The following is a 13772-nucleotide window of genomic DNA, read 5'->3' as shown; positions in this document are numbered from 1 at the left end:
AGAACACCACGTTGCTGGAACAGAACGCCACCCTGATGCAGCAAAACCAAGCTGCTATGCAAGGTTTGGAGGCTTCGCGTGTCAACTCTGAAAACACGCAAAGGCAGTTGATGGAGATCTTGGCTGCAACTAGAGGTGCGCCTGGGGCATCTTCTTCAAACGCTGCTCAACCGAACGCTGCTGAATGGAGTCTGGAGAGTTTCCTTCAGCATCACCCTGCCAAGTTTAGTGGGAAGGGTCTACCGGACGAAGCTGATCAATGGCTAAGGGATATGGAGAGGATTTTTAACGCCAAAAGGTGTCCGGATGAGAACAGGTTGGCGTATACAGAATACTTATTAACTGGAGAAGCAAGCCATTGGTGGGCGAGCACAAGGGCCATACTGGTAGACGCTCAACGCCCTATTACTTGGGAAGTATTCCGTAATAAGTTTTATGAGGAATATTTCCCTGACAGCGTAAAGTTTGCAAAGGAGGTGGAGTTTTTACAACTGGTTCAAGGTGGAATGTCTGTATCAGAATACACCAATAAGTTTAAACACCTTGTCCGATTCAATACAATGGCCACTAGTGAGGAGTGGCAGTGCAGAAAATTTGAGAATGGTCTACGCAGTGATCTGAAGGTTGTGATTTCCAGTTTATGCATCCGAACGTTCCCTGCCATGGTGGAGAGGGCTAAGGTACTGGAAAAGAATTTGGCAGAGGCGGAGCGGTACAAGAAACAGCAAACAGTAAGGGGGCCAATTGTCTCAAGGGGAAATGTGAATCAGAGAGGATCCCCTTACACTCGTCCTTCAACCAACACGAGTGGATCTCAAGCCTTGATTCCTGCTGGACAGTCTGGGCAGCAAGGTAGTGTTGTCTGTTACAAGTGTGGAGGACCCCATTATCGTTCATCATGTCCTCAACTGGTGGGAGTGAAATATTGCACTCGATGTAGGCGAAATGGCCATCTAGAGAACGAGTGTAACATGGGCGGACGTGCTGCGATGAGGCCACCCAACGCAGGAAGAAATCAGCAAGGAAGGGGTGGTCGAGCCCAAGCTACTGGGCGTGTTTATGCGATCACTGGAGCGGAGGCAGCGAGCTCAGGTACGCTCGTCACTGGTACCTGCTTAGTTCATGGAATACCCTGCTGTGTGTTGTTTGACTCTGGGGCAACGCACTCCTTCATCTCGAAGGCGTGTGTTGAAAGACTGGGATTAGTGGAGAGAGATATGCAGTTCGACTTGGTGGTATCAACACCAGCGGCTGGAGAGCTTAGGACATCTACCATGTGCATTAGATGTCCTATTGTGGTTGAGGGGCATAGCTATAAGGTGAACTTAATCTGTTTACCTTTGAAGGAATTGGAAATCATTCTAGGGATGGATTGGTTAGCTGCCAACCACATCCTCATAGATTGTGGCAATAAGGAGTTAGTGTTTCCTGACGAAGAAGAAGAATGCATAGGCGTGACGCTCGGTCAATTGAAGGAAGATATTATGGAGGGCGCGTCTTGCTTCTTGATCATGACGCATGAAGATCAAGAGCTGGGAGATTTGAGGTTAGAACGAACGTCCATTTTGGAGGAGTTTCAGGACGTTTTTCCAGAAGAAATACCAGGGTTGCCTCCTGTTCGGGAAGTTGAATTCACCATTGATCTGGTGACCACAGCAGCCCCTATATCTGTTCAACCATACCGTATGGCGCCTGCAGAGTTGGTTGAACTCAAGAAGCAGATTGAAGAACTTATGGAGAAGCAATTCATAAGGCCGAGCGTATCGCCCTGGGGAGCGCCTGTGCTTTTAGTGAAGAAGAAGGATGGCAGCTCTCGGTTATGTATAGACTACAGGCAGTTGAACAAGCTGACCATCAAGAACAAATACCCGTTGCCAAGGATTGATGATTTGTTGGATCAACTGCATGGGGCAACGGTGTTCTCTAAGATTGATTTGCGTTCGGGATATCACCAAATCAGGGTGAAGGAGGACGTTATCCAAAAGACAGCATTCAGGTCCCGTTATGGACACTACGAGTACGTAGTGATGCCCTTTGGAGTAACGAACGCTCCTGCAGTGTTCATGGATTATATGAATCGCATCTTCCGGCCATACCTGGACAAGTTTGTGGTCGTTTTCATAGATGATATTCTCATCTACTCTAAGACACAAGCCGAGCATGAAGAACACTTGAGGGCAGTGCTGAGTGTGTTGAGAGAAAAGGAGTTGTATGCCAAACTGTCCAAGTGTGAATTCTGGATGAAGGAGGTGCAATTTCTGGGTCATATTGTGTCCGCTGGAGGCATCTCGGTGGATCCAGCGAAAGTGCGAGCGGTATTGGATTGGGAGAGTCCGCGTTCGGTCACGGAGGTGCGTAGTTTTGTTGGGCTGGCGGGCTACTACAGACGTTTCATTGAAGGTTTTGCTAAGATAGTAGCACCGCTAACTCAATTGACTCGTAAAGATCAGCCATTCGCTTGGACCGATCGTTGTGAGGACAGTTTTCACAAGCTGAAGGTCAAGCTGACGAGCGCCCCAGTGCTGGTTATTCCGGATACGTCTAAACCATTTGAAGTCTATTGCGACGCTTCTCATCAAGGTCTGGGTTGTGTTTTGATGCAAGAGAAGCGAGCTGTAGCGTATGCGTCTCGGCAGTTGAGGATTCACGAGAAGAATTACCCAACGCACGACCTGGAGTTGGCAGCGGTCGTTTTTGCGCTGAAGATCTGGAGGCATTTCTTGTATGGATCCACGTTCCAAGTCTTCAGTGATCACAAGAGTCTCAAGTACCTCTTTGATCAGAAGGAATTAAATATGAGGCAGAGGAGGTGGCTTGAGTTCTTGAAGGATTATGACTTCGAATTACTCTATCATCCCGGAAAGGCCAATGTAGTGGCGGATGCTCTAAGCAGGAAGGCAGTGCATATGTCGGTTATGATGGTGAAAGAGTTGAATCTGGTGGAGAGCTTCAGGGATCTGAGGTTACAGTTTGAGTTAGAATCGAATAGCATCAAGTGCTGCAACCTTAGGATATCAAGCAACATATTTGACCGTATTTGGAGGAAGCAACGGGAGGACGAAGAGTTAGTGAAGATCTTTAGCGCGCTCGGTTCAGACAAAACAAAGGAGTTTAATGCTGGAACGGACGGTATGCTACGTTATCTTGGTAGAACGTGCATTCCTAATGATGGAGAGCTGAAGCGGATTATTTTAGAAGAAGCACATCATAGTCGTCTTAGTATACATCCCGGTATGACTAAGATGTACCAAGATCTTAGGCGTTCGTTCTGGTGGCCTGGAATGAAGGGCGATGTCGCTCGTTTTGTGGCATCCTGCTTGACTTGCCAGCGTGCTAAGGCCGAACATCAACGACCAGGTGGTTTGCTTCAACCACTGGAAATTCCTGAATGGAAGTGGGACAGCATTTCCATGGACTTCGTGACTCATCTACCACGAACGGTGAGGAATCATGATTCAATCTGGGTGATCGTGGACAGATTAACGAAGAGCGCACACTTCTTGGCCGTGAACCTGAAGATGTCAATGACAAATTTGGCCAAGCTGTATATAAATGAGATCGTTCGTCTGCATGGAGTGCCTTCAAGCATCATTTCTGACCGAGACACGAGATTCACATCTCGGTTTTGGCAATCATTACAAGGCGAGTTGGGGAGCAAGCTGCAGATGAGTTCAGCGTATCATCCACAAACGGACGGCCAATCCGAACGTACTATACAGACGCTAGAAGACCTACTGAGGACGTGCGTCCTAGATCACTTAGGCGCATGGGATGAGGTACTGCCTCTTGTGGAATTCACGTATAACAACAGCTTTCAAGCTAGCATTGGGATGGCGCCGTTTGAAGCTCTTTATGGGAGGAAGTGCAGAACGCCACTTTGCTGGTTCCAAGAGGGAGAGAACGTGCTCACCGGACCTGAACTCATCCAGCAAACAACCGAGAAGGTTAAGTTGATCCAAGATAGATTAAAGACGTCTTCGAGCAGGCAGAAATCCTATGCGGATAGAAGAAGAAGACCATTGGAATTCGCTGCAGGTGATCATGTATTTTTGAGGTTGAATCCAATCACTGGAGTGGGAAGAGTTGTTCGTCCAAAGAAGCTGTCTCCCAAGTTCATAGGGCCGTATCAAATATTGAAGAAGATTGGACCAGTGGCCTATGAACTCGCGTTGCCTCCTCAGCTATCAAATCTGCATCCAGTCTTCCATGTGTCTCAGCTTAGGAGATACATAGCTAATCCTTCTCATGTCTTGGAGCTGGAAGACATTCAACTGCGTCCAGACCGAACGTTGGAGCTACAACCAGTCCGCATTGAAGATGAACGTACCAAGCTGCATAAAGGAAAAGACATCCGTTTGGTAAAGATTGTATGGGACGAAAAGACTGGAGATTCAACGTGGGAAGTGGAGAGTGCAATGAGGAACTTATATCCACACCTATTCACGGGTAAGTTCTAAATTTTCGAGGACGAAAATTTTTGTAGTTAGGGAGAATGTGAGATCCTTAATAATTAGCTTAAGTTAATCCTGGCACCTCACCCTTAATGCTTGCCACCTCATTCTCAGCCATTTAAAACCCACTCCCAATTCTGATTTTTCACCTCTGCTGTGCACGAAAATTTAAGCCATCATCATTTTCTCTGCTACATTAAAAATGCACCAATCTTTGCATGCAAGCACACCACGTGTCACGGGAGAGAATTCCAAATCAGAGTTTGGTGTGCATGTGGCAACCTGTGACACGTTCTTCCAATTTAACATTAGTTTAACAAAAACAGACTTTTCGAAAACACCCTTTCACTTACACGGACTCATCTTCAACCTCTGAAATTCACCCTTTCATCTTCTCCAACTTCTCTCTAGAACCAGTAACCTTCTCTCTTCGATAACTCATCTTCTTCTTCTCCGATTTCCCTTTCCAGAACCGTAGAAGTGTTCGTCCGGTTGAGACCTTTCATTTGGACCGAACAGAACTTGGATCGGAACTGGTAAGTTCTTCTGTCTTAAGCTTCGTCTTTTCTGGTCTCATGCGAACCCTAGTTGGTTGCATGCATGGGTTCTGGGTCTGAGTTTTGGTTGATTGTTTTGGTGTCTTAGTTTTACGGGGGAACTGTGGAACGAAACTTGAGAGTAGAAGTGGTTAGAGGAAACCCTAGAATCGTGCTTTGGAAGTACACTGCTATCCAGGTAAGGGAAGCTTACATATATTTAAATTTATACGTGTATGATTGTATGAAAGCCTGATGTGGGTTGTTGGTATGAAATCTCTGTATACGTGTTTTCTGATCTGCATGAACGAGTCCTGTTATGCTGTTATGAATGTTTACTGATATGATTTCTGGGTTGTTGAACTGCATGCTGCTTGAAACGTATGAGGGATGGATGAATATTATAATGCATAAATTGTTAAGATGTTGATTATTGAGTATGAATTAATCTGGAAGTGAAAGTATAAAGTTCATCAATTTGAGATTCATTTGAAGTATAAAGTATAAGTTAAATTGTTGTAATCTGGAAAATTCCTAAGGTTGAGAAATCTGAAGTTTTATTCTTTCCCACTGATAAATGACGCTCGTCCCTGAACGGTCTTAAACCGTTCGGTCTTCATTAAAATAACTCAGTTTGGAATTCTTTCATTTGGAAAGAATTCTGCTCGCGAATGAGCGTCCCCAATTGAATGTCTGAGCGTTCGTTCAGCTCAGTTATTATAAATATTTGAAACTTTATGAATACATTAACGCTCGGTCTTAAACCGAGCTTCGTCCTAAAAAGCGCTTGATTTCATATTGAGCGTTCGTCCTAAAGAGCACTCGGCCTTTTGCCAAGCGTTCGTCATGATTTGTGCTCGGTCATATACCGAGCGTTCGCTTTGATAAAGAGTTCGGTCTTAAACCGAACGTTCGTCATCATCTTTATTTCCTTACTGAACGTAAATAGCGTTCGTCTTCGATAGCGTCCGACCTCATGTCGAGCGTTGTCTTTAATAGCGTTCGGCCTCATGTCGAGCGTTTGTCTTTAATAGCGTTCGGCCTCATGTCGAGCGTTTGTCTTCGATAGCGTTCGACCTCATGTCGATCGTTTGTTTTAATAGCGTTCGTCCTGAATTTTAATAGTGTTCGTCCTGATCTAAATTAGCGTTCGTCCATACAGTTAATTAACGTTCGTCCTTTTTGAGAAGTGTATCTAAGAATGAAAATGTGATGTTGAGAGAATTATAAAAATGAACGAGCCATATATGAGGTGAATTTATGAGTTTGAGATTTGAACGAGCGTTCCAAGGAGGAACGACTCTTGGTTGGAAATTGATATTTGTAAAGTATGACTGTGGATAAGTTTAGACTCGCTGTCCATCCTGATGTTCCGTGATACGTCTCTTCAAGTAGAAGGGGGTACTCATGTGTGGGAACGGCAGGAGGTCCTTAGTCCATAAGTTAACATGGGCGACGTAAGAACGGACTTACCTCGAGTGGCAGCTGTTTGGTGTTATCCCAGTTACTACATCACTCGGGTGCAAGGACGCTTGAAACTACACAGATTCATACAGTCCGGACGGTCTGTCTAGCATATTTATTTATTTATATTTTGATTGATGTTATATGTATATGTGCTGATTGCATGATGGTTTGAATATAAATGTTGAAGTATGAATTTAAATTACGTAAGCTTACCCTTGCATTTCCATTTTATTGTCCACTGTCCATGTACGTTCGTCTTGTCTTGCAATGATCATCCGTTGTGGATGTGAGCAGATGATGGTACGCCCCTTGAAGCAATGCTGGAAGAAGAAAATTTGGACGACTCCAATCTGGTTGAAGTTGAAGTAAAGGCCGAGCCTTAGAGTGTTCGTTTGATTTAGGCGGTATATGTTAGCATAGTTATAACGTTCGGCCACCTATTTTTGTAAGGCCGTTCGTCTTAATCATATTTTGTCGTACGTTAGTGAATGTATCTAAGAACGTTTACTCTTGGTTTCATTGTATGCGTTTACACGCGTCCTCTGTACTGATGCCGTTCGGCTTTTTTTTCAATCCAGTTTTAATGTAAAGACTGTTTGTGATTACTGTTAATTGTAATTAATTCTGAATTATAGTGATTACTGTATTTTGGGATGTTACAAACAACCATCGATTCATGCTTCATAATTCAAATTAAAGATAGTCATTAGCTTCTTTTACCTGATTGAAAAAGCTATCATGATTTTATGTAGTGTACTACTCATGTCTCATCTCAAGAAACTCTAATCAGAGAGTTGTGATCGGAGTAAGGACCACTAATTGATAAGAAGCCAGAAAAAGAGATCAAGTAACACATGTAAGGAATTATATGTATGTGTCTTAAACTAAGAATTAAAGAAAAAAGAGCATAAACTTACTTACTTTGTAAGCAAAATCGATCGGTAAAGAATGGAGGACTCACTGTGATCTTCTAGGCAACTCCTGATGGTCAAATAGATGTCTCAGGTGTCAAAATTTGTAGAAAGAAAGGAGAAAGAACTCAGAGAATGAGTTTTAGAGAGATAGCGAGTGTTTTAAATATTGAGAAGTGTTTAAGAAATTATACTTATATTATTGAATTATTTTAATATTGAAATACTATGTCTCATTATTTTAAAACAGCTATTAACTCTAATACTCTATTTTCTAGGTGTTTACCCTTTATATCTTATAATTTTTTAATTTTATAGTTTTATAATATTAAAATACTATGTCTCATTATTTTAAAACACCTATCAACTCTAATACTCTATTTTCTAGGTGTTTACCCTTTATATCTTATAATTTTGTAATTTTATAGTTTTATAATTTTGTAATTTTTATATTTAAATAGAATGACAATGCAAAATAACAGGAACATTTATTTACATGAATTCAATGGAAAAGTTTTAAAATTTTGAGATTTTAATTTATCATAAAAATTTAATAGAGATTCAAAACATAATTAAGTCTTAATTAATAATTAAGCTACTTTTCTAGCTTTTTAATTTCTAACGAGCTAGGGTTTTTCAACCAAGAATAATAATTTTTGTGATGAGGAGTGCGGGTGAGTTTCTTAATTTAGGCTTTTTCGGTTTTTTCCTTTCATATTCTATAGTGGTAGTGGGGTTTGGAAGATTAAACCGAAAGGTAAAAATTTGGATTATCTGATACTGATTTTTGATTTTTAAAATATTTTTAAAATAGTAATATAGGTGTATTTTTAATGCTCAGAGAATTCCAAAAAATTCAACAAAAAATTTGGACTCCAAAATTGTAGATAAGTATGCCTATGTGCAAGGATGTATTTTGTATCATTTTCTGTTTTGTTTTTTTTTTAAACTTGCTTGTAGGTGTCTCTTTTTCATTTTTTTTGTTTCTTATAATATGTTTTTCGTATAATTATTTTTTTGCCTTATTCTATTTTAACTATTTTGAACTCTTAATGGTTCGTTTACTAAAAAAATGAGCTAATCTTTAAATATTTTGTGAGAATATACAATTAAATAGAATTGTTGGTGATTTAATAGTATATAGCAATCTCCATGAGTCATATAGTTGAGTATTCCAACATTTTACTGATTTTAATACATTTCATAACAAAATATGAATTAAAACGTTTTACTGCCATTTTACCAAAACTCAACCTGAATGAAAAGATTTTCCATGGGAGGTGAGACTTTTATACGTGATTTTATTTAGCAGATTGTGACACTTCTGATAGAGAATCTGTGAGTGCAGCCATGGAGAAGGAAGGATTAAAGAGAGTCACAATAGGAGGCACAGAAAAAGGGGAGAAGGCGTGAAAGCTGAGATGATTTTGAATTAACATCACTATGATTTTCACATATAGTGTGTGAGGCTAAGGAAGAGCAGAATGCATTTGGTATTCAATTATTGCATGCGTTTTGTGCCCTCGCAATAATGTGACGGAGCAGGCCAGCAATGCCCTTTGCTGGCCCTCTAAGCTAAGCCAACCTTATGCTTTAATTAATTATCGTTTTCCACTTTCAGACAAAGCAAAGTACAAAACTTTTTTCTGATAAAGTATGAGAAGCCTAATAGTGTCAAGCTGAAATACCCAGCTGCATTGAATACTATGCACATATGCAGATTTTTCCCACTCTTTTGAGATGGGTGGTTATTGCTCTAATTATGCAAGGGTGACAATTAATGTTCTAATCTTCTTTCTGCTTACTCTGTATTGTATCTGTATGCATTAGAGTAAGACACTTGAGCACAATCATGAAAAAATAAGTACTCTTGTTCTTACTCGAGTATAAGGATTATTTCTCCAAGTGCCTGAGTGAGTGGACCTTTTTCTTCACTGAGGAATTCATTTCGATTACAGAACAATACATTCATGGGTGACATAATTTTCCAACAATTTTGTTTCTGAAGTTGATAATTTTCCATATGGTGTCCCTTAGTTAATACTTTTACCATCTACCCCTTCCTCTTCCAATAAAGATATCAGCATCATTATTCCTCAAGTACAAGCATAATTTTTCTTAGAGCCACCTCTAGCTAATAAATAAAGCAATAAGATGGTGTTGTTATCAGAACAACTATGACAGTAATGCCACTGCTGCTTCAATCAATGCAATCTTTAAATGGGCGTCATTGTGAACCATTTATATACGTGTGTAACATATAGCCATGGGCAGTTTGGGAATAGCAAATGCTTTCAATGTTGGGGTTGGGGTCTGTTGAAAGCAAAATCCACAATTTTGTTCCCTCTCCTATAATTAGTCCAAGGAACAACCACTTCTTCAGAACCTCAACACATTTATAAAAGCCAGAGCAACCACCTACAAGTTTTTATCCAAAAGCTACTCTTTCTCTGATTTCAAGTGATCTACACAAAACAAAAGAGAAAAATGAGTTCTATTGGTTTGTCCTTCCTCTTCCTCCTTTCTCTAGCAATTTTCTCTATTGCTAGAGGGCAAGAAAGGGCCCCTCACGGGCTTGCTTATGAGAGTCCCATAGCTTTTCCACCAGCAGCATATGATTTTTTTCATCCCAATGCTCAAAAGCCTCAGACTAGAGACTCATGTGCAGCATCCAAATGTTCACCGCTGCCTCTAGCAGCTCAAGTGGATGGCACTCAAATATATCAAAACAAGGCTTCAGCATTCCAGAAAGGTGGGAAAGATATCGGAGCTGGGGGTGTAGCTGCCATTATCACTGTTTCTGCTTTTGTTGTGCTTTTAGCTATGGGAATCTACTATGTAAAGGTCACTCGCCAAGCCAACATGAATCGAGCGTGTAGTAGTGTTCAATCTCATGCTTGATGTGCTTTTGTTTAATCACTTCACAACCAAGCTTAGAACAAGGCATAAATACTCTTTCACTGCCTTAATTCCCAAAAAAAATTGTTTCCTTGACCATGTGTGTATCTCATTTTCTTATTTCTTAGCACTAGTTCCATTTCCAGTGTTCATGATTAACAATGTAACTACGACTGTCATAGTGATTAATATCAAATTTGGATGAAAATCCCTACCTCACTTCCTCTAAAATAGCCCAAATTGACCATAAAGACACTTGATTTCCTTTCTAACAGCACTACCACCGAATTTTCATGTCAACACAGATCCAACATACACAATTCCATAATCATCTCATACTCCCATCAATTCATCCAACCAAAAATTCATTAACTAAGCAAAAACACAATTTTTCGTATTCCATGGAAAGTGAGTTAAAACTTCCTTGTTTACCACCCTAATTCACACCCAAATCCATCAAAACTTCATTTACGCATATACCAACATGCTAGAACGAATTTCCATCATCCAATTCACATATATTCATCACCTTACACAATTATTTCATCATCCAACTTATGCAGAATTCATAGATTAAATCTAACTTCCCTTACAACTTTACCTTCAAGCTTCTTTCATATTCAGAATTCTCAATCCATCATTTAATTATCTCACCTTATCATATTGATAATAACAAGTCCATAGATTCAAACAGAAAACCAAAGATCAAGGATCAATCTAACATCATCTCCATATGCTTAAAACATTTCATCCAATTCATACAAATTTTCCACAAAGTAAAATACATAGATTAGCTCCCCTTACCTCTTGAAGATCTTAACTTCTTCTTCCAAGAGAGTAACTCTTCCCTTCCTTGGTTGACCAAGCAAGTTCCAACACCTCTACACACTTAGAGTTTCGTTCTCCTCACACAAAAAAGCTCTCCACTCTCTCCTAACTTCCAAGTCTGATTTGGATCTAAAGAAATGGCTCCAAGACAAGCAAGGACCCAAGATATTGTAATTTAGCAATAAAAGACCAACATCTGGCCATCCTAATCCATTTTCCAGCCCCAAAATCCGGAAAGAATGGTTTGTGGGAAGATTCCCCAACCTTGCACGCTCAAAAAAACGTGTTCCAGGCTGTTATGTTTCCATAACTGACGTAGCTAATCGATTAACTCAAGTGCTAATCGATTAACTTGAGTCCAGAGGCTAAAACACGAATTTTCTCTGTACTAATCGATTAACTACAGCAGTTAATCGATTAACCAGCAGAAAACTCAAAATAACATTTTTCGTGACTTGTTTGATTTGGTTTAGGCCCTTCCCGATGTTGAAAAAAAACGTATGAGTACTCAAATCGAAGCTCTTTGAGTCTACTTTCTAATGGAAAAAGAATCAACCCAAAATATTAATTGTATAAAAAGTTATACATAAAATAGTAAACCATGTCAAATTTTGACAGCATTCTATTTTACACTACAACTTGAAATTTTTACAAGTTGGTAAAATTTTGAGTTTACAAGGGTCTTACAAGTTTCCCCGGTCTCATTCAGTAGAAACATTTTGGCGCCCACCGTGGGGCCGAGCGGCATCCCCTTTTGACCACTAGGAGCCAGACGAGCACTCGGTCTCAAAATCACTAGTTTGTTCGAGCCCATCTATCAGCCCTGTCGGGGACGGCAGAGAGTCTCGCCCACCAACATTAACCAGCTTATGCACTTATGAACTTTTGACTTTGCTCAATCATACACATATTTTATACATATTTTCTATCTTATCCTTTGCTGAATAATTTCATATCTTAATTTCATATCATGTTGTTATTAAGGATCATTCGGGAACAAACAGAGTCCAATGGTGCACCCATCATGTTCTCGGATACAAAGATCGGCATCAACGTTCTCTGCCGTTCAGATCCAACGCGGTTAAAATCCAACTTCTCCATAGTTTCCCTATTGAATGTGGGAACAACAACCGAGAAAAGGATGTGGAGAAATCCTTTCATAATCTGCAAAAATTACAATCAAAAAATCACATCTTTCTTTTAGAAGTAAATTAAATTCAATATAATTAACTTTTTCTTCCATTTTATGAACATGTGTGTGACATCCCAAAAATACAGTCATAAACTATATAATTTAGAAAATCACATTTAATAATAATTCAAACAGTTTTCCAACTAAAAGGAAATCTAGAACGAATGAACGAACGCTCAAGGACGAACTTCCTTGAGCACTTTTACAACATAGCAGACGAACGCGCCAAGCCGCACATCTTACAACAAGAGTTACAAATTAAACAGCCGAACGTACAATAACACCCTAACCGAACGGTTTACAAGGAACAAATACCGAACGGTCTAAAAACTCACAAAAGAAACTAATGAGTAGGTCAAACGACCACTCTAATAAGCACCTATACTACTGGCCGAGCGTCTCACTACTCGGTCTTCACTTCGACTTCAACCAGATTCTCTTCGTTTAGCGCCTCTTCCAAACGCTCATCTCCCTCTGCTCACATCCACACGGATGATCATTGCAATGACAAGACGGACGTACAAAACGAGACAACACAAGGAAAACGCAGGGTAAGCTTATGTAATTTAACTCATGCATCAACATATAAATTCCAGCAAACAGTTCATTTCACACATACATATCAACGTACGCATTCATCACACATCAACACCTTTTAACTTATATACTAAATAGACTCAACACACGATTGACTGTCCGGACTGTATGAATTCCCGTGTAGCTACGACGATCGCGCACCCGGGTGGTGTGGTAACTGGCATTCTCATCAGCTGCCACCCGAGGTTAGTCCGTTCCGTCCAAAGTACAGTTATGTGACGAGGACCTCCTGCCGTTCCCACGCATGACATACCCCCTCTATGTCAGGACGAGTACTCACGGAACATCAGGATCGGATCGTCCGCTAAGTCTGGCCACGGTCATACTTTACAAATTCCAACATTTTCCAAGAGTCGTTCCTACCTGGAACGCTCGTTCAATATTCATAACTTTCATTTCATCTCATATATTGTTCATCATTCACTATTCATCATATATTCATACTTTCATTTCCTCTCATATACTGTTCATCATTCACCATATATCATTCCATAATCATTTTCATCATTCATAAGGAAACCACCAAAACCGAACGTTCTGTCCCCAAAGACCGAGGACGAACGCTGCAAGTGAGACCAAAAGACGCTCGTTCGTATCAGAGTACGAACGGCAGAATTTCAATGACGTACGGGAATAGCTGCATAATACACTGTTCATTGGACGAACGTTATTTACCTTGAGAATCAGTTCAATGAACGGACGCTCGGGAATTCAAACCAATTTTCAGAGAATAATTTAAGTGTGAAGGCTCTAGGCCGAACACATCAAACATAGACATCTCAATACGTTTAACGAATCATTTTACCAAAAATTCTCATACTGGAATCCACTTCCAGTCAATGACCGAGCGTGGAAAATCTGAAGTTGGACGTTCGCTATTTCATTAAACCGA

The 13772-nt window shown here is 40.3% G+C and overlaps 1 protein-coding gene across 1 annotated transcript; it reads left to right on the top strand.

The window, feature by feature from the left end:
• Positions 1–9635: 9635 nt before the first annotated feature.
• LOC148206027 (uncharacterized) lies at positions 9636–10458 on the top strand. The gene has a single exon (XM_088112725.1). The coding sequence runs from the start codon at positions 9853–9855 to the stop codon at positions 10264–10266; it is 414 nt and encodes a 137-aa protein (XP_087968851.1). The 5' UTR covers positions 9636–9852; the 3' UTR covers positions 10267–10458.
• The last annotated feature ends 3314 nt before the right edge of the window (positions 10459–13772 follow it).

The sequence above is a fragment of the Vigna umbellata genome, chromosome 1 (assembly GCF_029865625.1).
Source record: "Vigna umbellata cultivar VRB3 chromosome 1, Vumbellata_1.0, whole genome shotgun sequence".
In the NCBI taxonomy this organism is placed as follows: Eukaryota; Viridiplantae; Streptophyta; class Magnoliopsida; order Fabales; family Fabaceae; genus Vigna; species Vigna umbellata.
The sequence above is the reverse complement of the archived record's forward strand: the minus strand, read 5'-3'. Positions and strand labels throughout refer to the sequence as shown.